The 21,189-nt window shown below is 41.1% G+C and overlaps 1 protein-coding gene across 9 annotated transcripts in view; it reads left to right on the top strand.

The window, feature by feature from the left end:
* The window catches only part of CELF2 (CUGBP Elav-like family member 2), a 540,383-nt gene that overhangs the window by 511,704 nt on the left and 7,490 nt on the right, over positions 1–21,189 (top strand). For 5 of the 9 annotated variants that reach the window (XM_053942011.1, XM_053942012.1, XM_053942013.1 and 2 more), the window contains 2 exons: positions 13,240–13,359; positions 19,947–20,144. In XM_053942011.1, coding sequence (XP_053797986.1) covers positions 13,240–13,359; positions 19,947–20,144 — 318 coding nt within the window. Of the gene's footprint in view, positions 1–13,239; positions 13,372–19,946; positions 20,145–21,189 lie in introns of all 9 variants that reach the window. The other 4 variants (XM_053942004.1, XM_053942008.1, XM_053942006.1 and 1 more) reach the window with 2 other exon arrangements.

The raw sequence follows: 21,189 nt of genomic DNA, 5'->3' as shown, positions 1-21,189 counted from the left end.
TTTTGTCTTTAAGTCTAGTTATATCAATAGCATTGTTACCTTAGTGCTTGGAGGACAGAGCATTTCAATGCCTTAACTCTGATCTCAGCACCAATATTTTAAAAGAATATGTTTTCAAGGAAGCTATGGAAGAAATCCTTACCTTAGCATGCCCACATGCCAGTGCCTGTTACTGGACTGGATAGTTCAAGGAGATTTGTGGCAGGACAAGTATATTTCTGAGCTGTTGTGTGTCAGCTGGTCTTACAACACATGGTGTTAGATTTCTGAGTCTGTGGTTAGGCTCCTCAATCAGTGAGTTGATTTTGACTGCTCTTAGTGCCCAGAGATTATGCTGCTTCTTGGAGATATATTGGTACTAAGCCCATCTGATTATTAGGCCACCCTTGAGCAGGCATGCAAGCACAAGTTGGAGCCAAAAATAGGAAACTGGTTATGTATTTTGGACCTATATTTATATTTTTAATAATGCTTCTATATGTCTTAAATAACTAAAGAAGAAAAGAGTGGGAATTGTGGCTAAGAACCTCCCAGAGTTCCAGTACAGTAAAAGGAGAGGTGATGGATTCATATGGAGCCTCCCTGGAACAGCACTGTCTCTCCCTGGTGTCCTCATTGGGAAAATGAGCCAGTGATAACCTGAAGGATGCTGATGGCAGCAGACAGGCCATCAGTTCACTGGGATGACCTGTTTGCATATTTGTCCCTTAAAATGCAACAGGTCTCTGTACATTCTCCTCACAGAAGGGTTTCTGAGCAGATGCATCAGTGCAGCCTGAAGGATCGCAGGGAGGTTCAGGCACTGAATGGGCTCAGGGTGGGCAGAACTGCTTTGTGAAGCAGTGTGAGGCTGCCTGACAACTGCAGGGGTCATTTTGGCAAAGCTCCTTATCTGTTTTAGAATCACCATTATCAATTTATGAATTTTTGGCATAGAAATCTCCAGCTGTTTCCTCAGAATTCCATTATTACCGAAGGACAGAAACTTGTGCATATTTTCAGTCAAGCATTGTGCTAGTTAATTTTTTTAGGTTTGTTTTTTATTTTCAGGAAGCAGCATACAGTACTAAACCATGGATTAGTAGGATCTAATTCAACAGGAGACATGTTTGTTTTTTAAACATTATTACATTATCATCTTCCTAAAGTATTAAATCCATTGCCTTAGCACATTTCAGGATTTACTTTGCTTGCAGTATACAAATAACACGTATAATACGTTATATTTTGTAAGTGTCTCTCTACCCTGCTCTTAATCTCTGTTTCAAGCTACAAGAATCCCAGTTTGTAAAAAAAAAAGCTTTTTTTTCTTTCTGTTGGAAGCACTATTTGAAGTTCATTCAGGGTTGCTTTCTACTAAAGAAAGATGATAATATCAGCTTGCCTACACAGGTAGATATGTGAGCTTATATGTAATATATCTTACAAGAAGTTACAAGCCCAGAAAATGCTGCAGTTCATAATACCCAGCAAATAATGTAAATCTTAGAAAAACTCATGCATTTGAAGGATCTTTCAACTACTGCCAACACTGTTCCTTCAATCCTACTGGATTGTGCTTGTGTCCATGGATGCTCCTGGTTTGTTCACCCAAGGCAGAAAAATTTTGATTAATAGTAAAAAATTAATAATTTTAAAATCTTAATTTTATTCCACTTTTATTACTATTAATCTCTTAATTTTTTTAACATTCTCTCAGAAGAACTATTTGCTTGAATATGGGGCTACTGAATTATTTTATGCAATGGCCAAACAAAAGTATCTCCAACAACTGCATGAGTTTAAAACCAAGTAAACCCTCAGCTGCCTTTGCTGTTTGTAGACCAAAAATGTGTAATATGGATGAAAAGAACCAGTGTCACAGTGAACTCAGTATGACTTTAAAAATGGTCTGCAAAGGACCTGGCTGAGTAATTTCACGAGGCAAGATAATCCTCAAGTTCTGCAGCTCCCAGGGGTGAACAACTGCATTTTGTGGATGTGCTATTGCAATAAGGCTGTGCTTGCACACCCCACTTAGAAACCCATCTGCCATGGAAATAATTGCATGCACCTTCTGGATTCATAACTTCTTTAACAACAAACTCACATTTTCAATATATGGTTTAGCTCATCTCTATTCTAAAATACCATGGATAGGACTCCTAAGTGTCTGAAGGAAACAAGCCTTTCAGAAACATCTTGTTGCAATGGAAAGACAAACACCTCCCAAGGACTGTTTACATTATCTTAAGACAGATATATGAGAGAGGTGAAAAAGAAGATGAATCAGGCCATCCTCTCCCATGTACTAGAATTTGAATTGGCATATATTATGTGGTAAGCACTTGTAGAACAAAAACATTGCTTACCTTGAATGATAGCCTTGGACTCTGCTGGAACTCTTCTTTCTTTCTTTCTTCTTTCTTTCTTTCTTTCTTTCTTTCTTTCTTTCTTTTCTTTTCTTTTCTTTTCTTTTCTTTTCTTTTCTTTTCTTTTCTTTTCTTTTCTTTTCTTTTCTTTTCTTTTCTTTTCTTTTCTTTTCTTTTCTTTCTTTTTTTTTTTTTTTTCTTTTTTTTTTTTTTTTTTTTTTTATGGAGAGATGCTATTGCATGGTGTTTGTCAATGCTTAGTGCTGAAAGTGTGTCAAAGATGTTGTAGGCACACCAGGGGTCATGTGAAGGAACCTCTACTCCAGGCAGGAGATCCTGGCCTCAGTAGAGCCTTCTTGATTTTAGCTGAGAAATTCTTTGGAAAGTGATTTATAAGTGGCTGTATTCTGATGCAGCTCCACATGGAGGTCATTTCAGCATCAGGGCATGCATCTTGGAACAATAGCCTGCTCCAAATTGTGTGAGAGCTGCAATAAACATGAGAGCACAGCTGGAAGTTCCCTCTAGAAATGGCTTTGATGTGAACTCAGTGGTGCTTCAACGAGCACAGCCGCAGTCCTTGGCCCCACTGAGTAAAACAGAGACCTAAGTGCTCAGCACTTCTTTGTTTTCCTCATATTGTGATGATTCAATTTGGTTTGATTTCATTTAGAGTTACAGTTGGAAATACACAATGGTCAGCTATGAAGCTGAACTCAAGCCAGTTCCCTGTGCATTGTTATTCTGTTCCTGAGCCACTCTAAAGTAGTTCCCACCCAAAACCAAAGGTGAGTTATTGTTGTGGTGTGCTGGGGAGAATGCATAACATGGTGCAGGCCCAGTAGTGAGGAACAGCTTGTAGTTTATGCTAGAGGTGGATGGTCTTCACTGAGAAATGCATTTCAACAAAACAGAAGCATCAGCGTGGAATTGGCCCAGAATATTGACTTGCTTTGTACTCTCTCTTTCTTTGTCTTCAAAATCTCATAGGAAAATGTGCCCTTAAATGCCAAGATTCACAAAACCAGCCTAGATTCACAAAGACATGCCCAATCAATAAACCCTTGTTTATTAATATACCTTTTGCTAGATAGATAGGTTTGGAGGAAAATTACGGAACAGAGGACTAGAAAACTACAAAAATAACCAACTAATAAGTTTATCTGCCATACCTGTAGTACCTTTGTATGCTCTGTTTTCTCCTCATTCTTTGCACTGCTGTGGAAGGTCCATGGTGTAGACACTGTAATTTCATGACAATCATAAATGTCAAGTGAGGTATTAACAGAAACAAGTGATTAAAATGAGTGTCTCTGATTTTCACTTCTCCCAAGGTTTCTTAGCTCTCAAAAACCCATGCAGTGCTGAATAGTATGGATTTATGAACCTAAAGTTATTCTCCCATTGTTAAAGGCCTTGACTTCTGAATTTGCAAAGAATTCAAATGAGTTGGTTCACTTCTTTATGTTTTTTGGGTTTTTTTTTTTTTATTCTTGCAAAAGTAAATGTTGAAAGGATTTAATAAAATATAAACCTGTTTTCAGAAAGCCAGAACCAGAAGGATCACCATGGGGAGACTCCTTCCTCTCCTTTCCCTCTCTGTCATGCTTTCTCTCATTTGCACATGCATGCACACAGATACAAAAAAGAGACCAGATGTTGAGTACATGGCATTCTCCCTTCCTCCTTTGCTCACTGCTGCTTCTCTTTCCCTGTTCCTTGAGAAGAAATGGACAATCTTTCATGGGCACAGCTCACCTGTGAGTAATGAAGAAGCAGAGGGGCACTGACTTCCTGGAGAAAGGCTGTGATATTGGTATATGTCTTTCTATAGTGTCATTCTTGTTTCCCCTGACTCTTTCTTGCTCTCTTGCTTTCCTGGTGCTCTTTCCCTGGAGTGCATCTGTCACTTTAATTTTATCCTATCCAAGCACAAGCAGAGCACTTAAACTTCCTAGAATTTTCCTTCTTGACATGTCAGCCAGCACTTTCAAGATACCAGAAAATGTGCAAATTTTTACTTCTTTCTCCATAACAATGGCAATGTGTTTGTCACAGGACCTTATGGAAAATACACCTCTCCAGACCAGAAAAATCTATCTAATCTTTGCCAAAATCTGCCCTGAGAAATAGAACCAGGGCCTGCTGGTACTGTTAGCAGCAGGGAGGGCACCAGTTTGTGCAAAGGTGGATACTCAGATTGGCTGGAGATCACAGTAAAGGGCAGACAATTTAATGCCAATCACACATGCTAGTTAGATCAGAATACTGATGAGCCCTAGTGAAAGGCCAACTGCATCTTCTTTTAGCAAAAATATTAAAATGCCCCCATTTCTCCCCCTCCCCCTCCAGATTCTCCACAAGAATAAATTAAAACTTGGAGGTGTGGTTATTATCACAGAATAATTAGACCCCATGGGATTAGAGACACTCAACGTTTGCTAATGCCCCTGGGTTGTGATTATCTAATAATGATGATGCCTCTGTCATTGCTTAATTATTCTTCCCTTTTAAAATGTACCTTCTGCAGTCAGAGCTCGTAGGATGATCTCATTTCAGCCAGAAACACCACTGCAAATTCCTGGGAGCAATGTCACACGGGTACCATGATTGACTTTCCCACTTCTCCCCCACACTGTGTTTATAATCCTCATTTCATAAACTCCAGCATTACTATATTTGAATCATTCCCCTTTTCCATAAGACATGTCATTTGTGTGTTTAGGAGAAAACTCTGTGGCCTCCATCTCTTCAAAACAACCAGTTGGGTTAGTGCTACAAAAAGATAACACACATTAATTGATTGATCTTGAATATATAAGATCAGATCTGTGCAGAATCCCTCCTAACTCCAGGCCAGTGGTCCAGACTCCCATCTACATAAAAGCCTCCTACAGCTCGGTGCCATTCTCTGTTTAAGAGAGTACCACCACAAAACTAAGATAACATAAACCAAAGTCAGAAGCTTTGCACAGACTTTGTCCAACACAACAAAACTTTGTCCAATATCTTTAGTCTTTCAGTCAGGCCAGCAGGTGTTCCTCATGTTTAGATACAATTTTCAAGACACAGTTCCAAACATCATTGGTTATTGCAACTAAAGATTAGAAAGAAAACAGAGAATGCAGCCTTAATCTGATTATCCTTAAATCCAGTGTTGTCTCTTTGCTTTATTATCCCTCTTGGACGAAGCAAGGGACAAAGGCATATTTTGTTTACCCAAGAGATTTTGTGTACTAAACAAAGATTTTAAATTCAGCTGGCTGAAATTAGAGATTTCTACTTTGGGTTTAATATTTCTTTTTCTTTTGTCCTTATAATTATCTTATAAACTCTTAGCATTTTTTTCTGTCGCTGACTGAGGAGCTGTTAATTTTTTTTTTTTTTTTTTTATGGCATTTACTCTCTCTGTATGATTTCTTTATATCCTTTTTTTACATTATTCTGCTGTGATTTTATTTTCGTTGCACGTTGCTGAATCTAAGAAGAATCTAAAACCTCAAGGAAAGAGCCAAGGTCAGAACTTTTTTGTTAGACATAGGCTGGGCCCTAGGAACGGCACCCACACAGTGTAGTTGTGGCAGCCTAGAACCAAAACCACAGGTGAGAGTTAAGTGTCATACTCAGTGTCAACCTCTGTTTCTGTAAACAGACCCAAGAACAGAAACTGGTTCTACTGTTCAGTTTTCAACACATCTCCATTCTTCAGCCTTCTTTCATTCTGCCTTAGAGTGAGCTGACTTTCTCTACTTTTCTCCTATGCTGCTCTAATTCCCATAGTGTCACTATAGGACACAAGAAAGCACGACGCATGCCTCTGCTCTTGTGAAAGTAAAAAAGGGGCAAGTTTATTTCTGACTCCAACATTTATAGTTCTCCAAAGGTGACAGTGGATTGGAGGGTGAAAGTGCCACCTCTCCAATGACTGGACAAACTACCAGTCCATCAAATTTCTCCTCCTCTATGAAGGAATGCAAAACAACAAGTTATTTACAGAAAGTTGTGTGAGAAAATTTGGTACAAGAATGTAAACTCAGAAGGCTTTAGAAAATCTTAAAAATAAGGGCGACACCATAGAATAATTGAGGTTGAAAGATCAGTTGGGTCTGTGGCCCAACTCCCTGCTCCTATGAGATCAGGTTGATCCAAACAAGTCTTAAAAACCTCCAAGGACATGGATGGAGCAATCCAGGTAATCTGTTCCAGTGCTTGACAATCTTCACAGTACAAATGTTTTTAATTATATCTGAATGGAACCTCCCTAGTTTCAATGTACTTCTCATCTTCCCTGCATGTGCTATTGCTCTATCTAGTGGATCAACTCCTTTTAGGCACTGGGGGCTGCTTTAGGTTCACCTGGAGCCACGTCTTCTCCAGCCTGAACAAGCCCAGCTCATTACAGGATGAGTGCTGGAGCCCCTGACCAATTTGCTGACCTTCCACTGAGCTCCCTCCACCTGATCAATGTTCTCCTTGCAATGAGGAGCCCAAATCTGCATGTAGTATTCAGATGTGATCTATCAAGCACTGAGTAAAGAGGAAACCTGGATTTCCTGGCTCCCCTTCCACAGTCTGGGATGCTGGTTGGTTTCTTTGCTGCCAGTGTATGCTGCTGGCTCATGGTCACCTCCTACCAAGACCCCCACAGGTCCTTTTCAGCAAAGCTTCTCCCCAACCCCATCCATCCCCTGCTGTGTTATTGAAAGGAATTATTCCTCCCCAGGTGCAGAACTTTGCATATACCCTTGTTAAATTTCATAAGTTTCATGTTGGCCAGTTCTGCCCATCTGAATCCCTCTGAATGGCAGCCATTTAGTCAGCACCAGTGTCAGATCCATTTTATCTTGGATTCAGTGAGCTTAGGAAGGCAGCAGAAAATCCGAAATACACCCAAATTCAGCACAAGAAAGAGGATTCTGGACTTAGACAACTGCCAATACAGATCTGCCAGGAGTGTCTCCCAAAAGAGAACATTTTCTCTGCAACTTCTCATGCTTAGCCACAGAGATGCTGAACCTAAAATTTGTGGGCAATATTGATCCCTGGTGCACTACTACATCATCTTAACTGGAGCAAAAGAAGTACTTGAACACTGAGTTATTTAAACTCTCCATTAAGTAAAACAATAAGAACGAAGTTGTGGTTCATAAGTGAGTGGTGATAAGCAAGTGGCTGATATCAGACTAAACACTGAGCTTCCTGTTGTGCCATGCATTGTGACAGACAGTGACAGACAATTGTGGGGTGTAAGCAAAGGCTGCCTAAAGGAAAGCTGTCAGCAGGGCTGACACAGTTACTTACCATTGTGGATCTCTGTGTGGAAAGTCCCAGCATTGTTAAGCCAGTCTTGGAGCTGCCCTGAAGCCCTGCAGCACCAGAAATCTGGTTCTGCTCCAGAAACATTATAGCTGCTCTTCACATGGATGGGGTTGGCAGGGTGTAGAGCAACTCTCCATGCCCACAAAGAGCTGAAGCTGCCCTTGCTTTTCTTTGCCCATTCTCTCTGCTAGTCCTGCCCTAAAACCAAAATAATGTTTCCAATAAGAAGCTTCACTTAAAATGTTTATAATGCCTCATGTGCTTAGTATCTTACTCCAAGACTTGCAGTTTGTGTATCATTTCCAAACAGGATACCCATGTTGGAAAAGGAGGAAGGGGACAAGACAAAGTGGAGAGGAATGGAGAAGTGCACAATTTACACTGCCCATAAATAGTGCCTAGTTAGCACATATAGCAGGGAGTTTCCAAGAGATCCAGGGTTTTTTGTGGTATAGGACTTTGCTGAGAAGTCACTGGATTTTTTCTTGTCACTTAGACATTTACCAAAAAAAATTAAGAAAAGAATGAGCCTGACTACACACTGCAAACCATTTCTCTGCTAAAACATAGTGGCATATATGTGATTGGAATAGGTCCTTTCCTTCAGTGCAACAGTCAGAGGTGGGTTGTTTAGTTCTTTGTCTTCAGCAGCCTTCCCAGACCCTGACCTCCACTGTGGGAAAAGAACTCCTGAAGATCATCAGAGAGATGGAGTACCTCTCCTATGAGGAAAGGCTAAGGAAGTTGGGGTTGCTCAGCCCGGAGAAAGCTCCAGGGAGACTTTATTGCAGCCTCCCAGTACTTAAAGTGGGCCTGCAAGAAAGATCAGGACAAACCTTTTAGCAGAGTCTGTAGAAATAGGACAAAGGGCAATGCTTTTAAACTAAAAGAGGGTAGATTTAGACTATAGATACAAGGAAGAAAGTTTTTTATTATGAGGGTGGTGAGACACTGGCCCAGATTGCCCAGAGAGGTGGTGGATGGCCCATCCCTGGAAACGATCACAGTCAGGTTGGATGGGGCTTCGAGCAACCTGTTCTAGTTGAATGTCACTCCTTGCTCATCTTTAAAGATACCCTTCAACTTAAACCATTCTTTGATTCTATGATTCACTTTATAAATTGTCCTGAGACATGAGAAGGGTGGGATTTGCCCAAGGCTATACTACAAGCATAGGTCTGTGGTTTCAGTATAGCAAGAAGCTCTACCAAGGGCACTCCTTTGTCTGAGGTGTAGGAAGTAAATAGGTGTGACAAAAAATGTGCCTGTGCCTCTAAGATACAGCTTTCTAAAAGACAGGCAGCAACTGTGAAGAAGCAGAAGATCTTGCAACAAAAATCATAGCAATTGCTTTATCCAGGACAGCACAAGAAGTTTGAGGGAAAACTGGGAAAGGCACCAGTAGCATCTGGTAGTTGAGCTCATGCATGTGGTCTTTAGGGCAATTCAGCCCAACCTGAAATAGAAATCTAAAGGTAGGGTGTCTGAATTGGAGGTCATTAAATCTCAGAAAGAGTCTAGTTTTGACTAGACTAGCTTAAACTAACAACAAGGCTGCCAAAGGTGGGGAAATTAATTCCATCCACAGTCTGGGGAACAAAGCCAAAGAAATATTTACACATCATTGCCTTTCCTAGATGCTGTTATCCTGAATCCAGTTTTCCAGCTGAGGCAAATCCAGATGATGTAAATCATTATGACTCTATTGACATAAGCTAGCCAAAAGAATGGCCAAAAGTTTCTATGCTAATTCCTGTTGTTTTTCTAGGTTGGCATAGTTTTAAGGAATTGTGTTGAAGTGTTGCTTAAATAAAAATTTAAAAGAGAAATGGCTCATTGCTGTTAAAAAAAAAAAAATCACTGATCTAAAAGGTGTTATAACCATTTATAGGAAGAAGTGAATGTTTTGAGAACATTTGAAAATGCCAGCTCCTTCCAGCCTTAAAGATCTCCATGAGTGCAGCATTACTAGTTAAACACAAATATCTGTATTGTGTAGAGCAACCACTCCAAATAAAAATTTGTTCTCTGTATCAAAGAGAACTTTGTCAATGAATATATTAACCAAAGGCCAAGCTTCTTGGCTTGAAGCTTGAAGCTGATAGCAAAAATTGTATCTGTTAAATGGAGGAAGCATAATAAAAGGAGGGGCAGGCACTGAACTCTTCTCTGTGGTGCCCAGTGACAGGACCTGAGGGAATGGCCTGAAGTTGTGTTGGGGAGGTTTAGGTTGGATATCAGGAAAAGGTTTTTCACCCAGGTGGTGGTTGGGCACTGGAACAGGCTCCCCAGGGCAGTGGTCACAGCACTGAGCCTGATGGAGTTCATTGTCAGGAAGTGTTTGGACAATGCTCTCAGGCACAGGGTGTGACTCTTGGGGTGTCCTGTGCAAGGCCAGGAGCTGGACCTGATAATCCTTGTGGGTCCCTTCCAACTCAGCATATTCTGTGATTCTGTGAATGTTCTGGTGTGGAGAATGGAGGGAGTTGTGAATTTGTTTTTTCCTTTTTTTCATTTATTTGGTGTCAGAGGAACCTGGTAAAACCCAATTTATAAATTATGTAGGGAGCCAATCTATTTTTGTCTTCTGGACAACTAAAAGACATACATATAGAAAGTATTCTGACAGTGAATTATTCTTCCTTTGCCATTACTCTGAGCATTTGTGGAGCCTGAGAGTTTTGCTGACACAAGAGAGTTATACAGGTTCCCCCAAAGTAGTGCAGTCATTTGCTGTTACCACAAGGCATGTGATTTTTCTTCTTTCCCTTCAGTTTAATATATGTTACATTTTTTTTAGTTGAAAGCAACTAGAAAATGGCAAAGGACAGGAGAAGCACAGTCCTTGTTTCTAGATGGATTTCATCTGGGAGCACACAAAGTAAAAACTTTCAGCTGGTATAAGCCTTCATGCTTGTCTTGTAGGACCTTTTAACTTTTGTTTCATCTTCCCTTAGAATTCTGGGGGACAAGGCATGCCACTGCTTCATCTGTTAGTTTTTATACAGCATTTTGTTAGAAATTTTCACCTCTGTTAATATTTTGGACCTTTTATAGCCCCTTTATGGTAACATTTTAGCTCTTCTGTCTGTCTTCACCTTTATTTCATACATACAGGCCTCAATCAATTAGTGTGGAGTCTCTCAGGAAGCCTCATGCAGAGGTTGCTTGATCTCTCCAAGCACCATAAAAAAAGGAGTTCATTTCTATTCACCCCCTCTTCACTAAGATGGTGGAAACCACACAATGTGTTCCAATTCTTTCTTGTCAAAGAAATATTTAAGCCAAAGAGGAAAGAGCATTGTCCCATTGCATCTGTGAGGCAGATCACTGCTAAGCAGAAGAAACACCACAACAACATAACACTTGTTCCTGGGTTGCTTTAGAGCTTCACCCAGTACTGTACAGCATGTGCCAAGTCTTTATTCAGGCAAACTAGATAATCTACATTGCAGCTTCAAGTGGGAGAAGCACTGAGGCACCTGCTCTTTATTTGCCTGATGGAATAGAGAAACTTGATACCAAAAAAAGAAAAAAAGAGATGTTGATACTGACCATCCCTGGAGCATGTGTTTGAGCAGCCAGGAATAAGAGCCCCCATAATTCACTGTGGGCTGCAAAAGAGGGAAGGTTTTAAACAGATTTTTTTTGCCTTCTCCAACAGATGTGTTGACTATACATAAGCATATGGCTCTTGTTCACGGGAGCTATTTGTCCCCAGCTTTAATGTAATTTACAGGCAGTTTCCTAGTCCCCATTTCTCTCATTTCTTAACTATATGTGTTTCCTCAAGAGAAAATTGTAATAATCCTCTAAAGCAGAAAATGGATGGAATTTAGTCAAGTCAAAACTAATCAGATTCTTCAGATTTGAGTTTTATATACGCCATTTAAATCTTTTGCTAATGAGCATTGACAGAAACACAGACCAGTGTTGGTCATGGGGAATTCACTTTGGTTTTTTTCTCTTTTCTCTGTTGGTGTCCACATTATCTGAAAAAAAGTGGGTTTTTTTGCTTGTTTTTTTAATTACTTTTTTTTTAATCAAAGACATTATTGGATTCTTATTGCTTTGTGGGGACAGATTGAATAACCAAAGCTGCTTCTGTTTGCAACATACAAAATTATTCAAGTTAACATCGCAGATGTTAAGAGACAAGGACTGCATAACGGAGTCTGGAAATCTCTCTTCCCCCACAGCAAGAATGTTCTTTGTACTTTGAGGCCCCAAGAGTGTGAAAACTTGTCTTTGGTGGGTCTTAATGTTGCAAAGGCAGGTTATTTGTAGGTTAGAGCTTCAAGGTTTACCCACAGAGTGAAAAAGTTATCTCCTACTTTCTTTACTGGATCCTGTCAGCTCTAGAGACTTCACTTTCTTGAGGGTTCACTGAGTAGTCTGATGTGTTTGACAGCCCAAAAAAGCATCACATAAAAGTGGTTTTAACTATTTCATAGCTAGGTAATGAATAGGAGCAAAAAAAGCCTGGTTGTAGATATGATGTGCCTCCAGTACATCATCAACAAAACTCTGACTTTAAATGTTCACTTTTCCTAAGATAATGCAACGTTATAACAGAAAAAGAAAGGAAGTCTTTATGACTGATACATGAAAATAGGGCTCAGGAGACAAGCTAAAAACTTAATTGCTTCTGCAGCTTTTATGAGTGTGATTCATCTGGTAAGCCTTTACCTACCTGTGAGTTAAGTGTTTAATCTACACTGGTTATCCAAGGCACTTCTATGAGACAGGCAGGTATTTCTAGTTCACCCAACCTATCCCAAATGATGACTTTTTACTACTTTCTATGACAAGTCTCTTTCTCTCCCTAAACACATAATTTAGATGGATTCATCTTACCACCTTCATGATTCCCTTGACATTGTAGCATCAAGGACATTATTTCCATCTTTTCCCCTCTGGCAGAGCTTTTGGGGATACATACAGTATCACAGTTGTGCATATACGTGACTATCTATGTACAAAAGCCAGAATAAAAGCCTGCAATAAAATGAATGGTAGTTATATTTTGCATTTGCCTGGTCATTCTTCTTATTCTGATCTTCAGGTCTTTAAATGAAGTTTATTCAGTGTCCTAGAGCACAGTGTCTTCAGAATAATTAAACTTAGTCTTAACATTTGGGGCCCAGAATAGTATTCTGTTGTATGACAAAATTACTGAGTAATTCTTGTTTGTGTAATGATGGACTTTGAGGTGTGTGGCAAATTCTCAAAAGCCTGGTCAGTTGATCAACCTGGGTTGCTAGATTGATTGACAAACTTTTGAGAAAGTGTCTGATCCCAGACATACTGGTTTGGTGTTTTATTTGCAAATAATAGCACTGAATTTTGTGATCTAGTATTTGCAGTTCTAGACTCACCAACACTTCCCATGAACAATCACGCTGTTAATGTCTTGAACAAGATTGGTCTTGTTGATCTCATTTTCTTTTTTCCTTCTCCTTGCAAGTAGCCCTGTTGTGCTCCTGTGTGTGATTGTAAGCTGCTCTGTGATCAAATAAAATAAACCAACTTAATTGCCTTAATTTTGCTTTGCTTTTTTTCCTTTCAGTGGCTGCATCAACTGCTAATTCCACAGCTGGTGCGGCCATGAATTCTTTGACTTCTCTGGGTACTCTCCAAGGACTGGCTGGAGCCACTGTTGGACTGAATAATATTAATGCACTAGCAGGTACCGTAAACAGTGAGTATTTATTGCTGTGGTGGACAGCCTTCCCCAGTAATCATGCCACAAAAACTATCAATTGCAAAGTGATAATTTGATTTTTAATCTCTGCACCAAATAAGGGGGTCAAGTTGATTTCAGTTCCATACTACTACTACATATGTAGTTCTCTGGAGTCTTTTAGTTTCACACAGTTTGCTCTGCAAAGTGAATTTTCTTGTGTCCCTGCATAAAGACTCCTCTTCTTGCAGTACATATGGAAGGTAAAAGAATTGTCACTGGGGATTTGGGTTGTCAAGGTTGTAGGAGAGGCTCCTTTTTCCTTGAGGGAGTCTGACAACAGGTATATCAGCCCAATGTAAAAAACCTCACTCAGAAATGTAGTGCCGCAGAGGCAATCCTTTAAAACATCTGTAAGAAATATCTAATTGACTTGAGAGCAACATGCTTTAAAAATGAAAGCAAGTCTTTGGCTTTTAATTGGCAAGTATAGAAGAACACGTAGTCAGTCCCCTGTAATGCCAGGGCACACCTATCCTATGACATCTTAACAAACCCTGGCATCTCCAGCTAAGTAGATGCCAATAGTTGTTAGAACATTCTTCTTTGTTCTTAGCCGTGGTCAAGATTTTCTTGAAGAAGGAGGATTTTTTTAAATTATTGTTTCTGCTACGATGACTTCACCTTTGTCTGTAACAGAAGAGATTTGCCCAGCTGCATTTTTCCCCCTCCCTCTTTTTTATTCTTTAGCTGCTGTTGCTCCTTGCATTTCCTTTTGCAATGCAAGGAATCTATTGGGTCATTGCCAGTCCATGACCCATCATAATGTACCCTCAGGAATGGATGTCCTCCTCAGTATCTCTTGCTCACTCTAATGCTCTGCATGATGTCCTTTCTGTCACTGTTACTTGGCTGCTCACCCAATCCTTTTGTTCTGTGATCTCTGGTTGGCATTGTTGGGAGCTGGGAAGGAAGGGGGCTTATGAATGTCCATGTAGTAATGTTGAATGGTTGCATGGGGTCTCGTGTAAAACAGGACTTGCTTCTGGCAAGGACATGTGCATTTCACACAAAACAACCTCTTTGTAAACACAACTCAAGGACAACATAAAAAAATTGGTATTAGGTCCCAAAATGGCAGATTTTAGTTTCCTTTCTTCTTATCCCATTAGTGTCAAAGCAAACTACTGGAAATGGCATGCATAGAAGTCTAACTTACTTCCTCTCTTCTCATGAGCTCTTGTAGTAAGAGAGCTACCCTTTAATGAGTAAGAAACTATTAAATGTCCTTTCTGATTAACAGTCATTGTGCTGTATAAATAAATCATAGGATCAAGAGCAAAATATGACATCCTACTCCTTCCCCTCAGCAAGCTCCAGGCGCACTGGAGCACTCCAACATAATGTACCCCTTCATCAAAACCAAGCAGGAGTGAATCCTGTGAGCTCATTGTGTGGGAACCCTTCTGTTGCACTCCTTTTAGCACTCCTTGCTAAGCTGCAAGCAATGAGTTTACATTTTCTAAGCAAGTATTTTGAGGTGATATGTGTGCAAACTTATCTGCATGTGTCATTTGAAGTATTAATGATGTATTCACAACCTGGTACCAAATTTCAGTTTGTTTTAAGTCACCATTGCTTCCATGGACTTGTACTGACAGTGACTGCAGTCCCAAATCTTCTTCATGGCTGTTTCTATGGATATGTGTATAGTGCTTACAAAATGTATGTGAGTATGTCTGTCTATGTATATACATACTTGAGAGAGAGCTAAAGAGGGGAAACTACTTCCTCATGACACAACTCAGCATTAGAGCACTTTAAAAGGGAATTTGATTATCACTTTCTGCCACTCAGGATGCTGATGATAGTGAAGCATTGCTCAGATTACAATAACCTCCCCTATTTTAATGACAATTTGGGGCTTTTCCTGATGACCATGTCTGACTCAGTCATGCACACTCAAAGCCACCTGGGAGACCTCTGGGAAACCTCGTGTTCAATAAGTCTGATGCTCCACACTAACATGGCTTATACCATGGTCATAAGCAAGCCCATAAAAAGTATTCACTAGCCATGGACATTCCTGAAGTAACTGTGCAGTGAATTGGGAATTGAGTTACCTGCTTCTGGCTGGGGAATTAGAAAATCCAAAGCACAGGTCAAGCAGAGCTTAACCCAAAAATTAATCAGAAGGTGGCACTGGGGTTGGGCATTGATTTATAGAGGTTTGAAGAGATGCTCTTCTGCCTAAGCCAAGTCCTGCCCTGCACCTGAGAATCACATGGAGAATGTCTTCCATGCTGAGCTCACTAGAAGGCTTTCATCTGTTTTCTCGGTCCTCTCTGGGTCTGTGAAAAGAAGCTGTCCTATGGAGGTTGATAGTGCTGTCATTGTAGAGCGAAGCATTTTAAAAAGATGTCTGGAGGCCTTACATAAAGTGGAGTATGGTAAGTTTAGGTGTCTCCAAGGTTTTGGCAGCAGTTGTACCTAAGTGTGGGGATTTAGTCTTCCATTATTCTTGAAGCACCTAAAACTTTAAATGGCAAAACATTAGACTGTCTGCTTTGAACATGTAAATTTAACAAATCTAAGTACCAAAAAAAATTATGAATTATGAGGAAAAATTACTAAAGAGGGAGGAAGCGATTCTTTGCAATTAAGAAAGAAGACCATACTTTCAGGATACTGGACAGCTATGGCACAGTATTTGTGTGTGACCCCAGGGCAGTAACTTAGCCTTTTTGCCCCCTTATTTACATCTGTAAAACAGAGATAAAACTATTCATGACAGATTTTAAGGTGCTTGAAAAGCACTTTGAGAGACCTTTGGACTTGCCGAGCTTTGTTGCTTTTGTATTATGCAGAGAAACTCAGAATAGTAGAAGGCCATAGATGAGAGGCTCCAAAAGGTTATTTCACAGAAGGGAGGAAGGGACCAGAGTTCAGTGTGTGACTGAGGTGCATTGATAGAGATAATAAAGAAATGGCAGAGATGTGTAACAGCAGCTGGGCCTTGCAGATTTCATTAAAATGTAAGAACAGAAAGTGTTGGGTGCTTTCTGCAGCTGTGTTTTGCTCAGGAGGGAGGTGTATGCCACCCGTGGGCTGTGGCAGCAGTAACTGTGCCCTTCCCAGGAGCAATGCTGTGGGCTGGGTTGTCTGGCTGATGGCTGATCTGGAACCACTGGGTGGGAAGTGCTATTAATTTCAGGGGAAAGAAGGGGGAGGATGCTGCCCACTGCAACAAAAAGCATGTTTATCTAATAGGCCAATGACTCACCAAAGATAACACGGTATCCTAATGCTACTTCTGTTATCAAGTTATTTCAATACTCTAATAAAAAGAGAGATACAAGCTGCTTTATCAGGAGCCTTTAGTTTAACCAGTCCTGTGTAAGCAGTGACACAAACCTAAGTACAGAACAGCAGAGCAGGCAACAGTCAGCCTCAGGATCAAATTATTATTAGTAGTAATATTTATTTATACAATAATATATTGTATATTGTACATTTATTATAAAAATATTGTTTATAGAGTTTTTGTTATTAATATTGTTATTACAATATTTTGAATGCCAGTCTGTCATTCCCCTCCTGAACTGGACAGGGGAGAGAAAATATAACAATGGGTTTGTGAGTTCAGGTAAGGGCAGGGAGGGATGACTTACCAGACAGAACACTCCTGACTTGGGGAAATTAGTTAAATTTATTACCAATCAATTCAGCATAGAATAATGAAAAATTAAACCAAATCTTAAAAACACCTTCATCCCTCTCCTACCTTCCTCCCAGGCTTAACTTCATTCCTGAATTCTTCACCTACTGTCCCCAGTGGTGCAGGGGAATGGGGGTTGCAGTCAGTTCATCACACATTGTTCTTGCAGCTCCTTCCTCTTCAGGGGTGGTCTCCTCACACTGCTCCTCTGCTCCAGCATGGGGTCCCTCCCACAGGATAGAGTTCTTCACCTGCTCCTTCAATGTGGGTCCCTTTCCACAGGCTGCAGCACTCCACAAAATGCTCCACTGTGGGTCTGTTCCACAGCATCTCCCTTCAGGCTGTTCCAGAGTGGGTCCCCCATGGGGTCACAAGTATTGACAGCAAACCGACTCCAGTGCAATCCTCTCTCCATAGGTCCTGCCAGGAGCACTGCCTTCCTGTGGGGTCACAGCTTTCTTTGGGCATCCACCTGCTCTGGTGTGGGCTCCTCCATGAGCTGCAGGTGGATCTCTGCTCCCCCATGGACCCTCATGTCCTGCAGGGCACAGCTGCCTCACCATGGGCTGCACCAGGGGCTGCAGGGGAATCTCAGCTCCAGTGCCTGGAGCAGCTCCTGCTCCTCCTTCTCCATCAACCTGGAAGAGCTGTTTCTCTCACACATTCTCACTCCTCTCTTCTCTAGCTGCAGTTACCATTGCACAAGGTTTTTTCTCCTCCTTTACCAAGTTACCTCAGAGGTGCTACCACTGGCACTGATGGGCCTTGGCCAGCAGCAGGTCCATCTTGGAGCCATCTGGCATTGGCTCTGTAAGATGTAGGGGAGGCTTCCAGCAGCTTCTCAGAGAAACCACCCCTTTATCCCCCCCACTACCACACAAACCCAATACAGTTTTATAACTGGAACCATTATACAAGAAATACCCAGGTCTGTTGAGCTCTGTCAGGGGTTTTTGTTCGAAGCAGTGGCAGCCAGTACATCCCATTAGGGTACACTGATGCTCTGGAGTGGGGTGGAGGGGAAAGAGAAGTCTTCAAAGTGAGACATTTTATTAAGGAAAGGCTAAGAATATCACATCTCTGTCAAGTGTTTAGTCACACAAATTATAGTAAGATCAAAAGGTATAATATATGCAGTACAATTCTCTTAATTGGCACAGAGTCTGGTGGAGCCAAAAAGGTGCCACTTGAGCAATTGTCCTGATTATTGGAGACTCACAGGAATATGCTTTTCAAATCTACATAAGAGGCAGAAGGATACTGGGGTCAGCATCTTTATCCTCCTCTGTCAATGCTGGATAATTCCCTGCAGTATTCTTCCTGTATCTAAATTACACGTGATAAGGTTTCTGCCATCTTCCTTGAAGATTGTTTCTCAGTCTAATAGATTTAATTATTAATTTACTAAAAAGTGTCCTCTGCTTAATTTCCCCACTTTTCCCCAATTTACATACCAACCCTTATTATTGCTCTGAAATTAAGCCCTTTTCTTCTCTTTACTGTTCCTCTCTTTGGGATCTTAATACGACACCACCAGTCACATCTTCACCCACCATTTTACCAACCAAAACATTAGAGAATGTCTAAGAAATGACCGCTGGTGATTCTGGGTGCCCTCCCCATTTTTCTAGTGACTGATCTTCTGTACCTCTATGGTCCTGTTAAGCCTTTTAAGTTGTTTGTGAGCTGTTCACCTAGAAACTGGGGAGCTGGGATGGCTAATTGTGCAGAAAACATGCTCTGACTCTTAGTCTTGATGTACTCTCAGTGCTCAGGTTGACATAGGCTGGGTGTGTGGAAGATGAGCAGGGCTCTGAACCCTGCCATGCTTTCAACTTCCAACAGCAAATTCACTTTTTCTGGAATTTTCTGAAAGACATGCTAGCACTGTTAACTTCAACATAACTCATTTTGGAGTCATGCTGAGCAATAGAAGCAGAGGAGGGAAGCTGTAGCTCAGGAGTTTGTCCACCATCAAATCAGAGTAGTACAACTCCTTATGCAGCCCACACTGTTTGCACGGATGAGGGATGTCATTTTCTGCACAGCTAGCAATCCCATCTGAAATTTCCTCTTTAGCAGCCATCCCAGTTAAATTACTCTTACTTATCAGGATGTAGAATTGCTGTAAGTTAAAAAAAAAGTGACTCTGCTTCCCTTGTGAAGAAAAACATTGCTAGAAATAACTGCTTTTGTTTCTTCATGAAAAATGCCTAGTCTGGATAAAGTATTTTTAGTCACTCTGGGTGGGCTGCTGTTCATCTCTTGTGGAGTGACTGGAGTAACTAGAGGAGGGGGTGGAAGCAGAGAGCATCACAGTCCATTTTTCTACCACAAGCTTAGAGGGACAAAGTCTGTAATTGTAGAGGGTTATAATAGAATCATTCAGGTTGAAAAAGACCTGTTTTAAAATGCAGTTAATCAGGGTTTTCTGCTTACTCTGTATAAGCAAAACATTTCTGATCTGGTGTTGTCGTGGCTGTTGCTGAAGACTCTGGTCAGAGAGAGCGGCTTTCCTCACAGACTGCTTTTTCCACAGACAAGGACACAGCTCACATAGGTCCCCCACTGCCAGCCTCAGACACCCACAGCAGAAGCACAGGTGTCGAGGAGGACAAGCAGAGAGGCTCTCAGGAGCATGGAGCTGTAGTACTTGCCAGTAGCAGGCTGCATGCGAGTCCATTTGACTGTGCAACCCTTGTGCTGAAGTGATCCTGATGCCAAAGTCGTGTTTCTTTGTCCTCAGTCCCATTTGGTGACGTGCCGAGCTGCATGCACTGCTGTCGTCGTCAGTGTCGTATAATACCAACGACTTTCGGAAAGCACTAATGAACAAGTGCAATTTCTTTTCTCTATTGTTGGGTTTTTTGTAAAGTTGCTCAAATGCTCTCAGGTATGGCGGCCCTGAACGGAGGACTCGGCGCAACAGGCCTGACGAACGGCACGGCTGGCACGATGGACGCGCTCACCCAGGCCTACTCAGGAATCCAGCAGTACGCGGCCGCCGCGCTGCCCACCCTCTACAGCCAGAGCCTGCTGCAGCAGCAGAGCGCCGCGGGCAGCCAGAAGGAAGGTAAGTGCCCACGCCAGCAAACCCAGCCCAAGCGGTGCCACGCGGCTGTTTTCCTCCTGGAGGCTTCGTGGGAGGCCTCAGGCAGTCTAATCTGTGATCTCTTCTTCCTCCAGTTTTCTCCTGCTTGCCACTGTCACCTTCTTTAACGTCCGATGTGTTTCACTTTTCAGCCATCTGTCCTTCAAGTTATACTTTGCCACCCATCCCTTCCTTATATAAAAGCATTTATCAACTACCACATAAAAAGGTGCTGCTAACAAAAATCATCCCTCTGTGGATGCAATTTTGTCTTCTGGTTTCCATTTTCTGTCATAGTGGAGTTAATCTGATTAAGGTTTTGAGCTAATGACAAGATCCGTTTTCACTTTGAGTGGTTCTTTACTTAATTGTGGGTCTTGTGAGGAAGCAGCTAAGTGAATGATTGCCCCCCTCTCCCCACACCAACAGCAAATAAACCTCAGGAAGTTATTGCTAAGAATAAATGAATACTAATTACAAGGTGTTTAGGAAAATGAGGCTACCCTTTTCGCTCTTCCGTTCCCCTTCATGCTTCCCAGGCATTTTCAGGGGGGTTGTTTCTGTTTTCATTGCTTTCTCCTGTCCTAATTTCCAGCTAATTCTACAAAGACAGGAAAATAGTGCATGCTTTCTAAGACTGTATCTATGTTGTCACTACTGCTCTTGCCAAGGATAAGCTTTGGAAATAAACCTAGTATAATATCCTCAAGAGAAATCTTTTTTATCCTCTTTTGAAATAGTATTTTGTATCATTATGGGATGTGTTTCCTAGGAAGACAAATTTGGCATTCCCCCAGCTCGTTATTGTATAGCGACACTGGAGTTAAAATGTATATTTTCTCTCAAATGTTTCCTTCATTTGCTGCTAAAAGCTTGAATTATTTAAAATGAAAGGGAATTTTTAAAATTGTTTTTTCCATATTTTTGTTTTCTGCATTTATCTTTTGCCTCAGGCCCTTTGGTCAGTGACAATAGAGAATTTGACACCAGAAAAAAATTCTTTATTTGGTGTCATTGCAAGATACAT

The sequence above is a fragment of the Vidua chalybeata genome, chromosome 5 (genome assembly GCF_026979565.1).
Source record: "Vidua chalybeata isolate OUT-0048 chromosome 5, bVidCha1 merged haplotype, whole genome shotgun sequence".
NCBI classification, from domain to species: domain Eukaryota; kingdom Metazoa; phylum Chordata; class Aves; order Passeriformes; family Viduidae; genus Vidua; species Vidua chalybeata.
This window is presented reverse-complemented; position numbering and strand designations above follow the sequence as displayed.